General features: G+C 36.4%; 1 protein-coding gene across 2 annotated transcripts in view; it reads left to right on the top strand.

The window, feature by feature from the left end:
• The window catches only part of EFNB2 (ephrin B2), a 54,345-nt gene that overhangs the window by 7,121 nt on the left and 28,290 nt on the right, over positions 1–18,934 (top strand). For both annotated transcript variants that reach the window (XM_026708345.2, XM_087938574.1), the window contains exon 2: positions 15,783–16,066. In XM_026708345.2, the coding sequence (XP_026564130.1) occupies positions 15,783–16,066 (284 nt within the window). The remainder of the gene's footprint in view (positions 1–15,782; positions 16,067–18,934) is intronic.

Here is an 18,934-nt window from a genome sequence, read left to right on the forward strand (position 1 = left end):
CAAGGAACAGAAAAGAGCAGATGGATAGAATGGAGGTTTTCTGATTTTTTTAATGTTTTTATTATTAAGACAAGGCTTTTAGTTACCTTTCTGGCAGTGCTTTCAGTCTTGCGCCTCACATGAGAAGCAAAACTAAGCATTCTGTTTTGTTGCCCTCCCTTCTTAGGAATAAGAGAAGGTTGTTTAAAAACTTTATAGTAATCCGATAAATGGATAAATTTATATGAAGCTCCTATGAAACTTTTTATGATATTTGTGATTTTAAAAATGCAGGTTTATAGATTACATGCAAAAGAGAAGGGAGTGTTTTAATAGAACAAAGCATGGATTAAAGGATCATAGAAGGCTTGTTGCAATCTGTCCGTTTTGTATTTTAAGTTCTGGCATATTTGGAGAAAGCTGACTGGTTAAAATTTACCTAATCATAGGTTTTCCTGTGTAAATATTTTTGAAACTTTTTTTGACCCAAACCCAGATAGTCCAATTATCCCAAGCTGATATGCTTTAAGAAATATGTAATAATGAGCATTGTGAATTTTTCAGTATTTCTCCTTAGCCTTCAGAAATCTATAGCAAAAGATCCCTTTAGGCTGCAGATAATATACAAAGCTCAGGGGAGGCCCTTCACTGCTTTAAAGGCTGGTCACATCCAAGCACCTTACATTCTGCATTTGACAATGATTGCTAATGGGCTATTCAACTAAAGTATTTGCTTGTTCACAACGAACAGGGCATGATAAATGTCCAGCAAGCTTGCAGCCTCCTTCAGCCTTTCAAATGCAGACTGGTGCATATTTATGGAAGGCAAATGACAAAAGAAGCAGCTGAATTACTCTGGCCTTATGCTTTCTGTTGGAACAAGGGTTAAAGTGATTAAAGAAATAATGCAAAAGCCTATGTCATTTGTTTGCTAACCATTATCCAACATTTAGCTTTCGAACCTACCTGTCATGTCTCGTTTCTGAAATGTTGCAGATAAGGCTATGTACATTGTGATACATCAAGAAGAGGCAATTATTTATATAGTGTTTCTCTATGCAGAGGTTGTCAAGTATGTTTCTTCACAATGTTCGTTCTAGAAATCATCCAGACATGTACATTTTAACATTGCTCTTACTTGTACATCTTTGTTCTGATGAGAACTTGCAATGCATTGAAGTTTGCAGCTGGAGGGACTGTATTATCTCTCTGAAAGGAATGTTCACAATGCAGTGAAGAAGCCCTTAGCCTCTAGATAGGTTGTGCTGATTTCTTTCTTGAAGCACACACAAAGGCAGGTGGTAAACTTCTTGGAATAACTTCTTGTATAGAGGTCAAACTCTTTCTTATGACATTGAATATTGTTCTGATTGCATTTTATTCATATTTATTCATACCTAGATTTTCCTTCTGAAGTTAGTAGAAATCTTGTTCATTTAGTTTAGAAGAAATTCATCTTTTTGCAGCTTTGAGTTTATTACCACATTTAGTACTATATATAATTTATTTCTAATTTTAGAAGTTATATCTTAACTTGTTCACATAGTGGGATTTTCCTCCAAGGCTAAACTCTGGGATAGATTGGGCAGGGAGATGGTGATTTCTCCAAAGACATTCCCTGAGCTTCCTCCATTGAGAATAGTCTTGGTCCTAATTTATACTACTATTCTACAATCCAAATGAACTGGATCCACAACATTATGTATCCATGTATGTAAGTGTTGCCCTGTTTGAAAGTTAAGGCCAAAGAAAATTTGAAGTCCAAATGGGTGGGATTGAATTGATGCATGATCTGCTTATAAGTTAAGTTCCTACATCTGGATTCCAGTGAAACTAATCCTATTAAAGAGTCCCTTTTCTCCTCCATCCCCTGATTGATGATCTTTCTAGAACACCAGAGCTCTGCAGGATCTAACCAAATACCTTTTTAGCCCTGTTCTGTTCCTGCAGTGGCCAGCCAAGTATCTGTGGGACCCCTAACACCTTAAAAGAAAGGTGTTTTGACAAATTCACTGAAAGCGTCTTCCACAATTGATATGGGAATCTGTGAGGGACTACATCATGGCATTTCACTTGTGGAGCACTCTGCTTTAGATCTTTTTGAAATTAATTTTTGTAAGACTATTAGATGTACATAGGTAGTTGCTTTGCCTGATGTGTGAAACCACTTTATGTTATCTCCTCTATAAAAAGAAACACAATTGTTAACACAATAACTAAGATATGTAGTTGGTCCTTAAATCTATTTTCATTAAAATAATTGGAACATTTAAAAACAAAAACAAAAGTTGGATCAACTCCTAAACTTTTCATTTCCAAAAATAGCCAATCTTACCCAATTATTTTGTGTGTTTTAGATATTGTAGACAATTCAGATAATTATAGAAGTCATAGGAGAAAATACAACAGTTTATTTGCATTATAAAACAATATACAAATAAATGACATGAATCGTATAGATGGTCTTTTATGATTTGTTGATATAGCCTCACAGAAAGAAAGAACTATAAAGATTGACAGGTTAACGCTTCTGAATGCTTTTAAAATACTTGATAAAAGTTAGAGAAATAGCAGAAGCAATGGATGAGCATAAGGCAATGTTTACATGGTCTACAGTCTTTCGGTGAGTAATATCTTGCTGTTCCTTAATGAAACAATAAAAATCCTGCGGAAGATTTCGTTTGGAATGAAATAATGCTTGTAACTTTCATATTCTAAATTGTAGCTAATATTAATAGAATATCAACTTTTTTGTAGGTTTCCTTTGAATTAGAAAGTTGGCCAACTTTATAAACATGACAAATAAAATCATCAATTTTTTTCACATAGTGGGATTTGTACTACCCCATATTACAGATGAAAGAAAGTATCTTTTGGCACTTTTTAAACAACAGAGATGAGTGCGTCATGTGGCTCTAGGACGATGCCATTATAACTTTAGATGGGATTAGGCATACTGTTTTTGGCTTTCCTATCACTTTCCCCCAATACTTATTTGAGCCAGCTCTCCCACTTCCTCCAGCAGCACATTCTTTTTTTAATTATTAAAAATGATAGGAGCATTGAGATGTTGAGCAAAAAGAATAAACTTGGAGGAGGCAGGTCTTATGGTCTGTCATATTCCCCCTAAAGCAGGGAGTCTCCAACCTTGGCAACTTTAAGACTTGTGGACTTCAACTTCCAGAATTCCTCAGCCAGCAAAGCTGGGAGATGAAGTTCACAAGGCTTAAAGTAGCCAAGGTTGGAGACCCCTACCACAAAGCCAGCTTAACACTGCCAAGTACAGTGAAGAGTATCATTGCATCCCATATTTAAATTGGCTTCATCTGCCATTTTGGGCCGCTTTGTATATAGACCTTCAAGTAAGCAACCTATCCTGGAAGTGGCTGTCTATCTTATTCTAGCAGACTACTACGGTGTCTGAAGCAGCCCTCCACTCCTAATTTGATAGCCTCATTGACCACCCCCAAAAAACAATCTGCTCAACTCCAGCCCATTTTCGAGCAAGCTGGTACTTTCACTTTTAAATTTTAAACTTCTTTATGCTTGTCTTGAGTTTTTCATGTGTGAAGTTGGATTTAAAAAGTCCAGCTGGAAAGTAATGTATGTGTATCTTCATATTGTTGCCTTGCTGGCTGTCGGATGAGTTATCCACTAAGGCCACCTGTATTGGATAACTGTTTGCCGCAGTAGTGCCCAAATAGCAGTTCATTTGTATGCTTGACTGAATAAAAATGTCATTTAGAGTTAAGAGCATCTTTTGGGGGGGAGGTCCCATCCGTCTGCATTTTTTTGGCCCTTCTCCATTTGTTTTCCTCATGCTTAATTGTCACTTTATATTCCAAGAACAGTCTGGTTTAACTATTCTGCAATGTTTAATCTTTAGTGCTGTTCCTGGTTCTTTTTTCCCCACCTCAAGAGAATTCTAGATTTCATTGGTGAAATGAGCATGGGGAAATCAGTTTCCTGGTGAGGACCTGAAATTCTGCAAGAGAGATTAGTTAAAAAACAGATGTGACCATGATTTCTATTACTTTAAGCGCTGCAAAACTACTGTCACTGTTGTGATTTTCTTAAAGCATTTGTTATGTGCTGTGATTAAAGTAATAGATTTATAACATTTGGGGCAATCTGTTTTTTTAGTAATGCAATGCTAATGACACACATTGTTACAACTTAGGCTTTTGCTAATATACTGTATACCTAAAGGAAGAAAGTTTGGTGACGCCTTCCAGTTTGAGTTTCTTCGGCGACAGACCAAAACCTCATCTCTCTGAGGCTTCGATCCGTGCTCGCCGCTGGAGCGCTCCGAGCCGGCTGGTTTCGGGGCTAAGCCACCCATAGAGGAGGTGAAGAGAGGGGAGACTGCCTGCAGGGTTGAGGAGAGCCGCATCTCTCCTCCCCAGCTGGCCATTACTCCCTTTCCCGAAGGCAGTTGTAGTGGTGGTCAGAAATGGCCACCACAAAGAAGGACTCGACTGGAAAAGAATGTGCAGGAGGAAGATAGGAAGAGAAAGTTTTGGTTGACCGGGTCAAACAGCAAAAGCAACAAATAAGGTACCCTGGAATTTAAACTTAACAACATTGTTCCCAAAGAAGATTTTGAAGCTGTGAAGGAGAGAGAGAAGGGAAAGGATTAGGTTTTTTTTCTTCCCTTCCTTATACTGACAGCTAAGAGACTTAAGCAAGAAACTGAAAAAAAAAATCCACTTTGACATTAATAGGCATTTAAGCTGAAAATAAAAGTCAAAGGGATAATAAAGATTTCTGGACATTTAAAAGTTTTTAAAAGCTGGAAAGGAGAAAAAAAAAGAATAGAAGGGCAGGATTCGGAAAAATGGAGGAGACTGCCTGGAATTAAGGAATGGAACTGTAATTAAAAGGAACTTACAGTGAAATTTTAACAAGATTCCTCAAAGATACATTTTAATGGAAACTTGGTAACAAAATAATAGAACCCCAGGAAGAGAAAGTGGAAAAAAGAAGCAAGTAGAAACAGCCTTGGATTATTTGGATTACTTGGTAGTTTTGGGTTTTTGCATCTAGATGAGTAAAATTAACTGGGTGGTTGTTTAAAAGTTTTTAAAATGGTATCACTCTTAGAAGAACTGAAAACGGAACTTTAAAAATGGAAAGAAGACACACAAGAAGGGAGAAGTTCTTTTGGCTTCGTGTTTCAATTCTTGGGAAATTGAAATCTGGAACTATGAGAAGCAACAAACGCTTGCAGAACAAGAAGATTGGGACAAAGGAGAATCCATCTTTAATGATCAAATAATTTTAAGTGGGGGGGAAGAAGAAAAGGGGAGAAAGAGAGTGAAAGGTTTAAGATTAGAAAAAACAACCAAAAAGAAGAAGAACAATTTGAAAGATAAGTATAATATTATAAAGCAACAGAAGAGGGGATTACAGATGAGAAAGTTAGAAGTAGAGAGACGAGGGGGTAAAAAGGGGAGGGAGAAGAAGAGGGGGAAGAAGGCAAGGAAAAGAAGTTGTAAAAGATAGAAACAAGAACTAGAGAAACGGAAAAGATGTAAGGATTGTAACCATAAGTTTGTTTAGAGATAATGGGTGAAAATTTAATTGTAAAAGAGATTCTGCAAAGGTACATAAGATAGCAAATAGCAAATAGAAATAACTTTAGAAAATATGATGATGGATAAAATATTTATTGTAATGCAGTGGGATGTTTGTTAATAAATAAATGAATTAAAATGATTGAGAGAATTAAAAGGGAACATTTTTAATTATTAGTAATGATTTATAAAAATATAAGTGAGAGATATGAAAAAAAAGAATTAACTATGGAAAGTTTATAAGTGTTCCCAAGGAAGTATGATATTCAATTGAAAAGAAATGTTAAAGATAAGATTTTAATGCATATTAATGATAGAATTGAATTGGAATGGAACGTGTTTTATTTACATATATATATAATTTTTTCTTTTTAAGAATATAGTGTCTATTTTAAGAATGTACCAAGCAGAAGTTACGTATTATATTGAATGCTATAATCTTAATGCTATACATTGAAGCTTAAATAAAAGCTTGAATGGATAAAATTAAAGGATATAAAGGTGTCATACTCTAATTGGTAACTACAGGGAAAAATTTGCTTAATAAGAAAAGATAATGTGAAATTGTAACAGGACAGACAAAAGTATAAATATAATGATTTGAATTGAGATAATTAAAACAAAGTTTGAAAAAATTAGAAGAGGGGAAAAACTATGTAGAAAATATAAAATGGTAATAAGATATGGAATAGAATATAAAAATGAGCATGAAATTGAGTTTTGTGTCTGTATGAAGAAGTGATAACCTGGGACCATGCTATTTTCAAAAAAGATGTTTTATTTGTATTTTGTTTTTGTGAAAACCCAAATAAAATTTTCAAAAAAACAAAAAAAGTTTGGTGACGCTTCATGAAATTTTTTAGAAACCTAGCTTGGGTGAAATAAGAATGACATAAATAATGGTGCACCCCTGATCACATCTATACAGAAGTCCCACTGAGTTTAGAGAAGTTTTCTTCAGGAAAATACATATAGGATTATAGCTCCATTTAATTTGATAACCACACATGGAATATCATACATCTATGGTGGTGAAATGGATATCTGAGCAGAAGTATTTCATAGATTTTAAACACCATTATTCAATATAGGTTAAAAGTATGCTTTGTAGGTGACACTTAAGTGCTGTGTCTTGTTAAGTATACACATAATTTCAAATAAACTTTATATTGAATGCATGAAAAAGCCATATACAAGTTTTTTGTTTGATTCAGCGGTGTAGTTAGTTATGTCACTGTCCAAACACAACTCTATTTGGTTTTAACCCTAAGCCAGTTTGTCGTACATCATGGCATATTTTTGTTTTAACATTTATAAATTTGTGATATTATGTATCTTGCAGGCTTTTAAATACTTTTTACTTTTAAGGAATTATGCTTTTTAAAACAATTCACTAAATATATAATGAATGCTGAAATTACAGCTGAAACAGGAATTTTGACTGTTTGGAAAGGAACTTTAAATGGCAATAGATTGACCTGAAGGTATTGGAAATATTTATTTCTCAAGTAACAACAGCCCATACAGTTGGTTTGTTTTGGAGTGTAGCGTGATCTGTGCATGCATCTGTAGTAAGAAGAATTCATGGATTGTACAAATTAAAAAGAAACAGCCACACATACACTATAGTTTAGTATTATGTATAAAACAAGGATACATCAGAACTACATAAAATAGTTTATACTGATTCATCCATTTTAATACATTGTTTATTCTATTTGGATCATGTATGGTAATTTTATTTTCATTAAACAATGTTAAAATTGGTATTTAAAGTACCATATAATTTATATCTTGGTGTTTTTCTTGTTTGGTATATGAATGTTGGACTTATCTTGATTGCAAGGCGGAATAGTGAGTGCAAATTCAATTCCAAAATGAATGGGTTTGTATAGGGCTAGCTTTATATATAGCTATTGCCAGGATGAAGAAATAACTGCTGCATTACATCTCATCTTGAAAGCAGCGTGTTTTAGAAAGTTTCTGTATCCCTGCGATTTTCTTACTCAGACAAATTTCAATCAAAGAATAATTAAACTAGAATTTCCTGTATTATAAGGTGCAGTTCTGACATTCCAGCCATTGACAAGATTGTCATCACTCTTTTTGAACTTGGGGTTAAAAAAAAACCACACAATTGTAATTAAGAAGAACCTCAAACTTTAAACTGCCATCTTAACATTCTGACTAACAAAGGATTTAAGAATAAGAATCTTTGATAGCCCAGAAATGAAAAATTATTTCTGTGTTGGTTTTGCTAGCTTTGCTTCTAAGTTTCCATCCCCATTAATAAAGTGAACTAGCTGGTTTTTGCTATCTTATTTCAGATTCTGATTTTTTTTTTCATCCTTTAAAACAAAAACATTTACCGGCATCCTACTATACAATTCAACAAAACTTTCCATATCAAACAGATCTCCCTCGCTCCCCTGTAATCATGTTAAAAAGTAGCTGAAAAAAATGATTACCTTGTTGTAACATAGAAATAAAGTTAGTGCTGTACAGTTTGAACACACATGCGTGCCTTTGTAATACAGCGTCAGACTCCTCCATTTTGTGGCAGCAGAAATGAAAACTAAATTTTATATCAAAAGGAGTTGGCTTTCATCACGCTGAAGGTTCAGTTGCACATTGCTAAGGGCAGTGGAACGTAATATTATCATGACTTGTTTAGCAATTTTAAGATGACAGGCAAATGGATTAAGTTTAAATATAAAGGTGCCTAGCACATACGGGCTTTATTCATGGATTCTGAGGTACCTTTAGAAGAGAGAGTTCGTCTTCCATTCCATTATCAGGACTGTATGTTTATAAATAGTGAGCCACAAAGAACGATGTTTTTGCTTGGAAAAGAAAAAAAGAAGCAGAAATATGCAGGAGTACAGTATCATCATGCTTAATAAAATTACTGTGTGTTTGTAATTTAGAATAGCTGAACTTGCTTTTGTCTCATAGATAGCAGGGCATTTGAATTAGTTCGTGCTACTTTATTTTTGCATGGCATTGTAGGAAAATAATTTTGTGGCCTTTAGCTCCTGCTCTCTTTCCTTGTAACCATAGCAAACAAATTTAAACGGCAGTGTATTTTTCCTTTCTGTATCTAAAAAAAAATGTATAATAATGTGAAATAACAGAAAAGATTCCTCTCGAGTGTAGATTTGCCTGTAGAAAAAGAGAATATTGGGTTTAACCCTACTAATTCCTAATCTATTTGTTTAACTTGCTCTGTCATCCTAGTTGCTACCATAACATATTCAGCAATGTAAAGGCTATAAAATGCAGCTTAAGAGTTCTGTAAATCTTTATTTCTGTGCTAATCATCTGCTATTTCACAGGGATTCACAATAGCATGTTCATGCTCAGACCTGTTCTAATGTTAAAGTGCAAAAGGGGGCAGTAAAGTGCTACCCAGGAAAATCCTATCTTTGCGGAGAATCTTTTGTTTAAAAAAAAAAGGGGATTCTCATTTTACTCTTGATTTGTTATTTCAATTACTGATTAATTTGTTATTTTGGGCAACTCTTCTCCTGCATTTAGCAGTCTAAAAAATGCCTGTGTGTTTTTTGCATGTAAAAAAAGTGTAAAAACCATCGTTTTAATGGTAAACATTCAACTGATTGTGATTTTGTTTTCTGTGTCATCCAGCCCGGCATGCAATTGCCCCCACATTTTTCTTGGAAATGCTCAAATTCTTCCTTGAAGCACATTCTTAAAGTGTTTTTTCAAAGAATCTAATTCAGTAACAGCTTCCTTGCCTTCTCTATTAACAGCCTATTCCTCTGAAAACATAGGGCATACTTAAAAGAGAAAAAGAAAGAACTTTGAGGCTGAGAATTGAGATCTGGAGAAGTAAATGTGGAATGAGGTTATGGGGTCAAGAGTTGGACTTTTGCCAAGAGGTGCAGGCATGATTCATCCAGAAGTGGTGGGAGTAAGCATCTAATTTCCCTGTATCTGTGTAGAAGGCTTCATTCTCTCCTAGTAGTTCCACAGCCATTCACAATCCATTCCTTAAGGACACAACTCTTAATTTTACTACTGATGCCTTGTGTATTTCTGAATTCTGGGTTAAATAGTATTTCAATGAAATTAAGCTTTTTCTTTCATTCTGGAGGTTCTCATGTTAATAAGAGTTCAGTGTAAGTAGCAAGCTTCATAGCTAGACATATTAGCAGAATAACCAGAATTACTATTACTAATTTCATTATTGGACATATTATAACAAAGTTAAACACCCCCCTCTCACCCTCCTCCCTTCCCAAACATTTTTCACTTGGTAGATAACAAATCTTCCACATACCAGCTGCTTCCTTGTGTAACCAAACATGAATCAGTAAATGGATTAACATTTTCCATATGTACTTATGCCACAGTTATGAAATGTTTTGAATCCTGGTTTGGATATATATGTAGTAGGATGGGTTGGGTTTTTTTTTTCATTTTATTTATTCTAGGTTTATGATCTTTAATCTGGAGATCACAAGAACATGATCTAGAACTATATTTATCTAAGTGGTTAAGGCACCAGACTAAAAACCAGTAGACTTAGAAGACTGTTCTAGTCCAGCCGTAGGCATGAAACTGTCTGGGTGACTTTGGTCCAGTCACACTCTCATCCCAGCCCACCCCACTGGATTATTGTTGTGGAGAAAATAGGAGAAAGTATTAGACAAAATTGTCATCTTGAGTTACTAATAAATTGACATGGGTGGAATAAAAATCTGATAAATAAATGGATATTTATTCATTTATTTTTCTGATTTATAACTAATAGAAAATAATACAAGTCTAGTAAAATAAAAGTTAACAAAAACTTAATAATAAAAGTCATGGGTGGGCATTGTTGCTGATCCTGTTTATCTTCTGCCTTTCTAAAGGACACCAGTCTTGGACTTTCTGAAGGAGCCATTTTCTCTCCTTGGCATTGCTAAGAAGTACACCCTGGTCTTTGGTGAGGGGAATCCAGGACTGCTGGCATCCAAGGCAGGTCCAGAAACCAGAGGAAAGGGCATTTTTGACACTGATTCCAAACCTTATTTGCTTTATGGGTTAACAAGTTGCATTGCCTGCAGTATGATTGCAGACAATCATTTCTGGAGGTCTTCAAGAAAATAGTGAACAGCCATTTGTCTGGGATGCAATAAGGATTTCTACCTTGGCAAGGGATTGGACTTAGAAGACCTCTAAGAACCCTTCCAATTCTGTTACTCCGTTCTGCAATAAATTCTCCCTTGGGAACTATCAAATTCTTTAGACTTATTTAAGTAACATTTTAATCTGAAGAAATTTGAGACCTGATGTTTTGCAATGTAAAACATTTGTGTCATTGTTATAGGTAGTTTTTGATTTACAACAGTTCAGTGACCCTTCAAAGTTATTACCATTTTTCACACTTATGACTATTGCAGCATTTCCATGGTCACATGATCAAAATTCAGATGCTTGGCAACCAGCTCATATTTATGGTGGTTGCAGTGGCCCAAAGCATGTGATCCCCTTTTGTGGCCTTCTGATAAACAAAGCCAAAGGGGAAGCCAGATTCACTTAACAACCATGTTGCTAACTTGTGAATCACTTATCAGCTGTGGCAAGAAAGGTCATAAAATGAGGCAAAATTTAGTTAACCATTTTCTCCCTTAGCAACAGAAATTTTGGGCTTCAATTATGATCGTAAGTCGAGGGCTTATGTACTTGCAAGAATGTCCCTGGGCGCTATATAATCTTAGACAATATAAATTGGTTGCAGTTTAGGGGTTTGTTTAGAAGTTAGTCATCAGTGATGATAAGAAGGCAACAATGGAAATCAGAGGTCTTGTTAATGTCCAGGGAGGAAGCCTAGAGGAGTTAGTGTATTTTTGGGACTATTTCTCCAGATACTATTTCTCCTGATATTTTGTGAATGGACCAGCCTTTCTCCATGGCAGACATTTTGTGAGAGAACCCATAGCATGCTATCAAATTTCCAGATCTGTTCAAAAGATGGAGGCCATGGTTCTGAGCTCTATAAATATTCATGTAATTTGTAACATTTCTAAATCAAGAAATAGATCCAAGTGCAGAATTTATCTCCTCATCTCAAGGAAATGGGGATGTTTGAGAAGCCTGCATGTTCATCTGTATAATCTCCTCATCCCTTGAAGAGAATGGAGTGTATAAAAAGGGATTAAGACTCACTAAACGAAAGTCAGTTACTAAATGAAAGTCAGTTAAACTTGCCTAGAAGCTGTTGTCCTGTTGCAGTCCTCAGTAATGACATATTCTTAGAATAGCAGAGCAATCCAGTCTTGTGTCAACTGTGCTTCTCTAATGATAAAACCTGTTGTGAATAGCAGCTCTGCAGTTACAATCTGAAAATGAATGTAACGTAGTCCAGGGAAGCTCATTGTTAGCAGTCTAGTTCTGCTTTACATGTTTCCCACTCGAGAGATCTTCAGCACATTGTTTAAAGTTGTGGTATAACAAATGAACACATGATTGTTGTGATACTTGTATTTTCAGAAGAAATAATGTAATTCTGCTCAAACCGAATAATTGTACTGATTTTATAAAAAATAAAATTCCATAGCAGCATGGTAGTACTTGGAAGTATTCTAAACAGGTAGTCCTAGATTTATTACTTCAGTTGGAATCGGGATTTTTGTTGTAAGTCATTGCTGTCATAACTCGAGTAATGGGATGTTTTAGCAAAGTAAAAATAAGCTTTGTGGAATTTGTGTATTTCATATTCAAATTGCTTGCCCCAGGGCTGAAGTAGGGTAGTATAAAAGCTGGATATGTTTAGGCAAAAGGTGCCATTAGTCTGTGTCTGTTGGATGGATTCCTAGTAAACATGTGCAGTTCCATATTTTCTATTGTAGCAGCTACAAGTAAGGCAAATAAAAACAGTTAAAGGAAGATTAAATCGGTTTTGTTCATTAACAACATCTGATTCTGTATATCCCCACTAAAAGTTATATATTCTCTGTCTGCCTCACCTTTTATATTCATTTTATACTTATTTGGGTTCCTCTGCTTAATTTATATGATTTCTTACTTGAATAAAAATGTACAGTGGGAGTGAACAGTACAGGTGAAACTAAAAAAATTAGAATATCGTGCAAAAGTTCATTCATTTCAGTAATGCAACTTAAAAGGTGAACTTAATATATGAGATAGACTCATTGCATGCAAAGCAAGATAGTTCAAGCCATGATTTGTCATAATTGAGATGATTATGGCTTACAGCTCATGAAAACCCCAAATCCACAATCTCAGAAAATTAGAATATTGTGAAAAGGTTCAATATTCTAGGCTCAAAGTGTCCCACTCTAATCAGCTAATTAAGCCATAACACCTGCAAAAGGTTCCTGAGCCTTTAAATGGTCTCTCAGTCTGGTTCAGTAGGAATCACAATCATGGGAAAGACTGCTGACCTGACAGTTGTGCAGAAAACCATCATTGACACCCTCCATAAGGAGGGAAAGCCTCAAAAGGTAATTGCAAATGAAGTTGGATGTTCCCAATGTGCTGTATCAAAGTACATTAATAGAAAGTTACGTGGAAGGGAAAAGTGTGGAAGAAAAAGGTGCACAAGCAGCAGGGATGACCCCAGCCTGGAGAGGATTGTCAGGAAAAGGCCATTCAAAAGTGTTGGGGACTTTCACAAGGAGTGGACTGAAGCTGGAGTCAGTGCATCAAGAGCCACCACACACAGACGGATCCTGGACATGGGCTTCAAATGTCGTATCCTCTTGTCAAGCCGCTCCTGAACAACAAACAACGTCAGAAGCATCTTACCTGGGCTAAAGAAAGACAGAACTGGTCTGTTGCTCAGTGGTCCAAAGTCCTCTTTTCTGATGAGAGCAACTTTTGCATCTCATTTGGAAACCAAGGACCCAGAGTCTGGAGGAAGAATGGAGAGGCACACATTGCAAGATCCTTGAAGTCCACAGTCTGTGTTGATTTGGGGAGCCATGTCATCTGTTGGTGTTGGTCCACTGTGCTTCATTAAGTCCAGGGTCAACACAGCCGTCTACCAGGAGATATTGGAGCACTTCATGCTTCCTTCCACAGACGAGCTTTATGGGGATGCTGACTTTATTTTCCAGCAGGACTTGGCATCTGCTCACACTGCCAAAAGCACCAAAACCTGGTTCAATGACCGTGGGATTACTGTACTTGATTGGCCAGCAAATTTGCCTGACCTGAACCGCATAGAGAATCTATGGGGCATTGCCAGAGAAAGATGAGAGACATGAGACTGAACAATGCAGAAGAGCTGAAGGCCGCCATTGAAGCATCCTGGTCTTCCATAACACCTCAGCAGTGCCGCAGGCTGATAGCTTCCACGCCATGCCGCATTGAGGCAGTAATTGCTGCAAAAGGGGCCCAAACCAAGTACTGAGTACATATGCATGCTTATACTTTTCAGAGGTCTGATATTGTTCTATGTACAATCCTTGTTTTATTGATTGCATGTAATATTCTAATTTTCTGAGATTGTGGATTTGGGGTTTTCATGAGCTGTAAGCCATCATCATCACAATTATGACAAATCATGGCTTGAACTATATTGCTTTGCATATAATGAGTCTATCTCATATATTTGTTTCACTGTTTAAGTTGCATTACTGAAATAAATGAACTTTTGCACTATATTCTAATTTTTCGAGTTTCACCTGTAAGTCAACTTTGGGGCACTTTTTATTTCATGCTTTTGCTGCCAGATACACCCAACTGCTACAGATGTACGTAGCTTATACCTGCTGTAACATGTCACACTGCACTTTTTTAAAAAGAGGATATGTCCTTCAGATGTTTGGTACCATGTATGGGATTCAGGAAGTTTTTGATCAAGTCCAAAAAGGGTGTATCTGTTTTAATTAGCTTGGGCACTGCCACCTCATGTACCTTTTTTAAAACAGATGGGGAATTTTATTTGTTATGGGCTACTTTAAGATGTTCATAGTTTGCTTCCTTTGCTGAAGGATTGTGCAATAGTATATAGCAGCTTTTATTGTGTGTAAATACAAACATTCAGGTGTTTATCTTTCTGATTAATGGCCAAACTAAAATTATGACAACTCTCTATCTTCAATAATCTGAGATATTTAGCCTATAAAATCTGCATGCCTGGATGAAATTTGTCCCTTTGAGCCTGTGTTGGAAATGCATGAAATAAAACAGCACTAGAGGTTGGGGACTTAGTACTTATCCCTTCTTTTATATTTTTGATCATATGAGTGTCTGCTGTGGAGTCCTTAATATAAACTGCTGGAAATAATTATTCATTAAGAAGCCAATTTCTTCAGTAATGTTTTCTCTTACAGTAAGATAACTGTCGTGAAATGTTTAGATTAGGAGGTGTTTAATATTAATATTAAAGGATATTAATATTAGGGAGATTCTGCATCCATAACTCTAAAAATATTAATTGGGACTCATAAATCTTAGGCGGAAAGTAAAGATTGCAGTGACTTTTTTTTTGCTTAAACAGAGTACATTTAAACCAAGAAATTATTTTCATTTAAAACTTAACCTTTGTTAAGGTAGTTTTACATTAAGGTAAACTGAGTTGCTTGAATAGTGAATAGCCAGTTTTAAATAACTTGAAATATTTAATGTATCTGGTTGATACCAGGGACATTTAACAAGTTATTGGTGCAGGTTCTAGTTTTAACAAAACAAAAGCTTCACTCTTTTGTTTTACGTTTCAAAAAGATAAGCTGAAACCTTCCTAAGGGATAATAAAATGCTGTAATAAAAGAAGGTCAGATGTATATCCAGTGCCTGGAAGCTGCAGCTGCTGTTGGTTCTCCATATGGCAGACTAGGAGAGAGATGAGGCCTCTACCTCAGTGGAAATAGTTGTTTATTGTATAATGAACAGAGGCTCCAAATAGTTTTATCCAGTACTTAATATTGGATACTAGATCAGATGGTCCTATTTTATCCATTTATTTTGACCAAGTATCTTTGCTTAGAACAAGCTCAAGAAGAAAATCTTTAATTAATTCTTATATTGTTGAACGAAACTTAATTTGAATTCTTCTTAAGGTAGATTCAGATGTTTGTGATAATTAACTTATCATTTTGGATTTCAACTTGTCCATAGTAAAGAAAACTAAAATTGGATAGTTGTTGTTTGTTTATTTTGATATCTTCAGTTTGTAGGTTTCTTTTTATGAGTATGATACATAACTTCTCTTTATCTAATGAATGATTTTTATCTGTTTTTTCTTTCTTTTAGATTCCATCCTGGACAAGGATTAGTACTGTATCCAAAGATTGGAGATAAACTGGATATTATATGCCCAAAGGTGGACTCTAAGACTGGTGGTCAGTATGAGTACTACAAAGTCTATATGGTTGAGAAAGACCAAGCAGACAGCTGTACTGTTAAGAAGGACAACACTCCCCTGCTCAACTGTGCCAAGCCTGATCAAGATGTTAAGTTTACCATCAAATTTCAAGAGTTTAGCCCTAACCTCTGGGGTCTAGAATTTCAGAGAAACGAGGACTATTACATCATATGTAAGTGAACAATAACTCTGTTTCCTTTCTTTCTTTTTTTGGTCTTACTGTTTCTTAATTTATTCATTGTATTCAATCAAGTAAGAAGCTTAAAGGATTTATATTGTTTTCATTGAAAGTATTTTCATGGCAGCTTATTATTAACTTCCTCCCTACTGTTTTTAGACCCTGTTTTATTTCCAGGTTTTCAGACAAGTGGGTAGGCTGAACTGGCAATGTTAGCAAAGTAACTGATTAATACCTGGGTATCTTAATATACACTGCTCAAAAAAATAAAGGGAACACAAAAATAAGACATCCTAGATTTGAATGAATGAAATATTCTTATTAAATACTTTGTTCATTACACAGTTGAATGTGCTGACAACAAAATCACACAAAAATTATCAATGGAAATAAAATTTAGCAACCCATGGAGGTCTGGATTTGGAGTCACACTCAAAATTAAAGTGGAAAAAAACACTACAGGCTGATACAACTTTGACATAATGTCCTTAAAACAAGTCAAAATGAGGCTCAGTAGTGTGTGTGGCCTCCACATGCCTGTATGACCTCCCTATAACATCTGGGCATGCTCCTGATGAGGTGGCGGATGGTCTCCTGAGGGATCTCCTCCCACACCTGGACTAAAGCATCCCCCAACTCCAGGACAGTCTGTGGTGCAACGTGGCGTTCATGGATGGAGCGAGACATGATGTCCCAGATGTGCTCAATTGGATTCAGGTCTGGGGAACGGGCGGGCCAGTTCATAGCATCAATGCCTTCATCTTGCAGGAACTACTGACATACTCTAGCTACATGAGGTCTAGCATTGTCTTGCATTAGGAGGAGCCCAGGGCCAATAGCACCAGCGTATGGTCTCACAAGGGGTCTGAGGATCTCATCTCAGTACCTAATGGCAGTCAGGCTACATCTGCCGAGCACATAGAGGGCTGTGCGGCCCCCTAAAGAAATGCCAACCCACACCATTACTGACCCACTGCCAAACTGGTCATGCTGAAGGATGTTGCAGGCAGAAGAAAGTTCTCCACGACGTCTCCAGACCCTGTCATATCTGTCACATGTGCTCAGTGTGAACCTGCTTTTATCTGTAAAGAGCACAGGGCGCCAGTGATAAATTTACCAATCTTGGTGTTCTCTGGCAAATGCCAAACGTCCTGCATGGTGTTGGGCTGTAAGCACAACCCCCACCTGTGGACGTCGGGCCCTCATATCACCCTCATGGAGTCTGTTTCTGACCATTTGAGCAGCCATATGCACATTTGTGGCCCACTGGAGGTCATTTTGCAGGGCTCTGGCAGTGCTCCTCCTGTCCCTCCTTGCACAAAGGCAGAGGTAGCAGTCCTGATGCTGGGTTGTTGCCCTCCTACGGCCTCCTCCACATCTCCTGATGTACCGGCCTGTCTCCTGGTAGCGCCTCCATGCTCTGGACACTACACTGACAGACACAGCAAACCTTCTTGCAACAGCTCACATTGATGTGCCATCCTGGGTGAGCTGCACTACCTGAGCCACTTGTGTGGGTTGTAGACTCTGTCTCATGCTACCACTAGAGTGAAAGCACCACCAGCATTCAAAAGTGACCAAACCATCAGCCAGAAAGCATAGGAACTGAGAAGTGGCCTGTGGTCACCACCTGCAGAACCACTCCTTTATTGGGGATGTCTTGCTAACTGCCTCTGCTTTCCATCTGTTGTCTATTCCATTTGCACAAGAGCGTGTGAAATTGATTGTCAATCAGTGTTGCTACCTAAGTGGACAGTTTGATTTCACAGAAGTGTGATTGACTTGGAGTTACATTGTGTTCTTTAAGTGTTCCCTTTATTTTTTTGAGCAGTGTAGTTTAAATAGTATAAAGAAGAAGAAAAGTCAGTTATGCTAGAAATTAAAGGGCTGTATCCCATATGTCATCTTTCTGATCTAATACGTTTTCCCTTAACCCCATTTGCAATATTAATACATTGTATTTTGAGATGTAGTGAGATGCAATAGATTTTTGAGATGTAGTGAGATACAATAATATTCAGTCAATGTTCATTCAGTGATAAATAACAATCATAGTTAGAATGACACTTTAACTCTTTCAAAGTATTTGGCAGTGTGTTTCCTATACATACATAACATACAAGAAAAGTGATCACAAAGTGAGATAACTTCAAATAGAAAACATAAAATATAATTGAAGTAAAATTTGTTTATATTTGCATGGACAGTTTTGTTTTCTACTTGCTTGGTTACTAGATATTTAATCAAACTGGAGTATGGTTAGCTGGTATAGCAATGGTGCCTGGAAAGAGGTGAAAGGATGGGTGGGAAAAAGCTCAGGTGACTTATCTGTGGGATGGATGCTTTAAATTCGAGTGAAAAAAAAAAAAGCTGAATGTTCCTACTTCTCAAGAGACCAGCAGGGCAATAGATGTAGTTGTTCTTCTAGCAACAGATCATTGCTGTGTCCCAGCCATAAATGAATCGTGATGTTGGCATGTATTTATGACGGTTGCAGTATTCCAGGGTCATGGGATGACCGTTCATGATGTTCCCAGACAGATTCCCACAAGCAAAGTCAATAGGGGAAGCCAAATTCATTTAACAAGCACATGATTCTTTTAATAACTTCAGTGTTTCAGTTAACGGTTTTGGGAAAAAGTTCCTAAAATCAGGTTTGACTTACTTAACAACTGCATTACTTAGCAATAGAAATTCTGGTTCCAATTAAGGTCCTAGGTTGAAAACTACCTGTAATCCACTTATTTGGAAATAGTAAAAAAATGATTTTATTAGGTCAGTCCTATGTAAGTAGGCATAGTATTATAGTATAAAAATATTATTTTAAAAAAAAACATTGTCATACTTCTGAATCATTCCTGA

This window comes from Pseudonaja textilis, chromosome 8 (genome assembly GCF_049901715.1).
Source record: "Pseudonaja textilis isolate UNSWEBS1 chromosome 8, rPseTex1.2, whole genome shotgun sequence".
NCBI classification, from domain to species: Eukaryota; Metazoa; Chordata; class Lepidosauria; order Squamata; family Elapidae; genus Pseudonaja; species Pseudonaja textilis.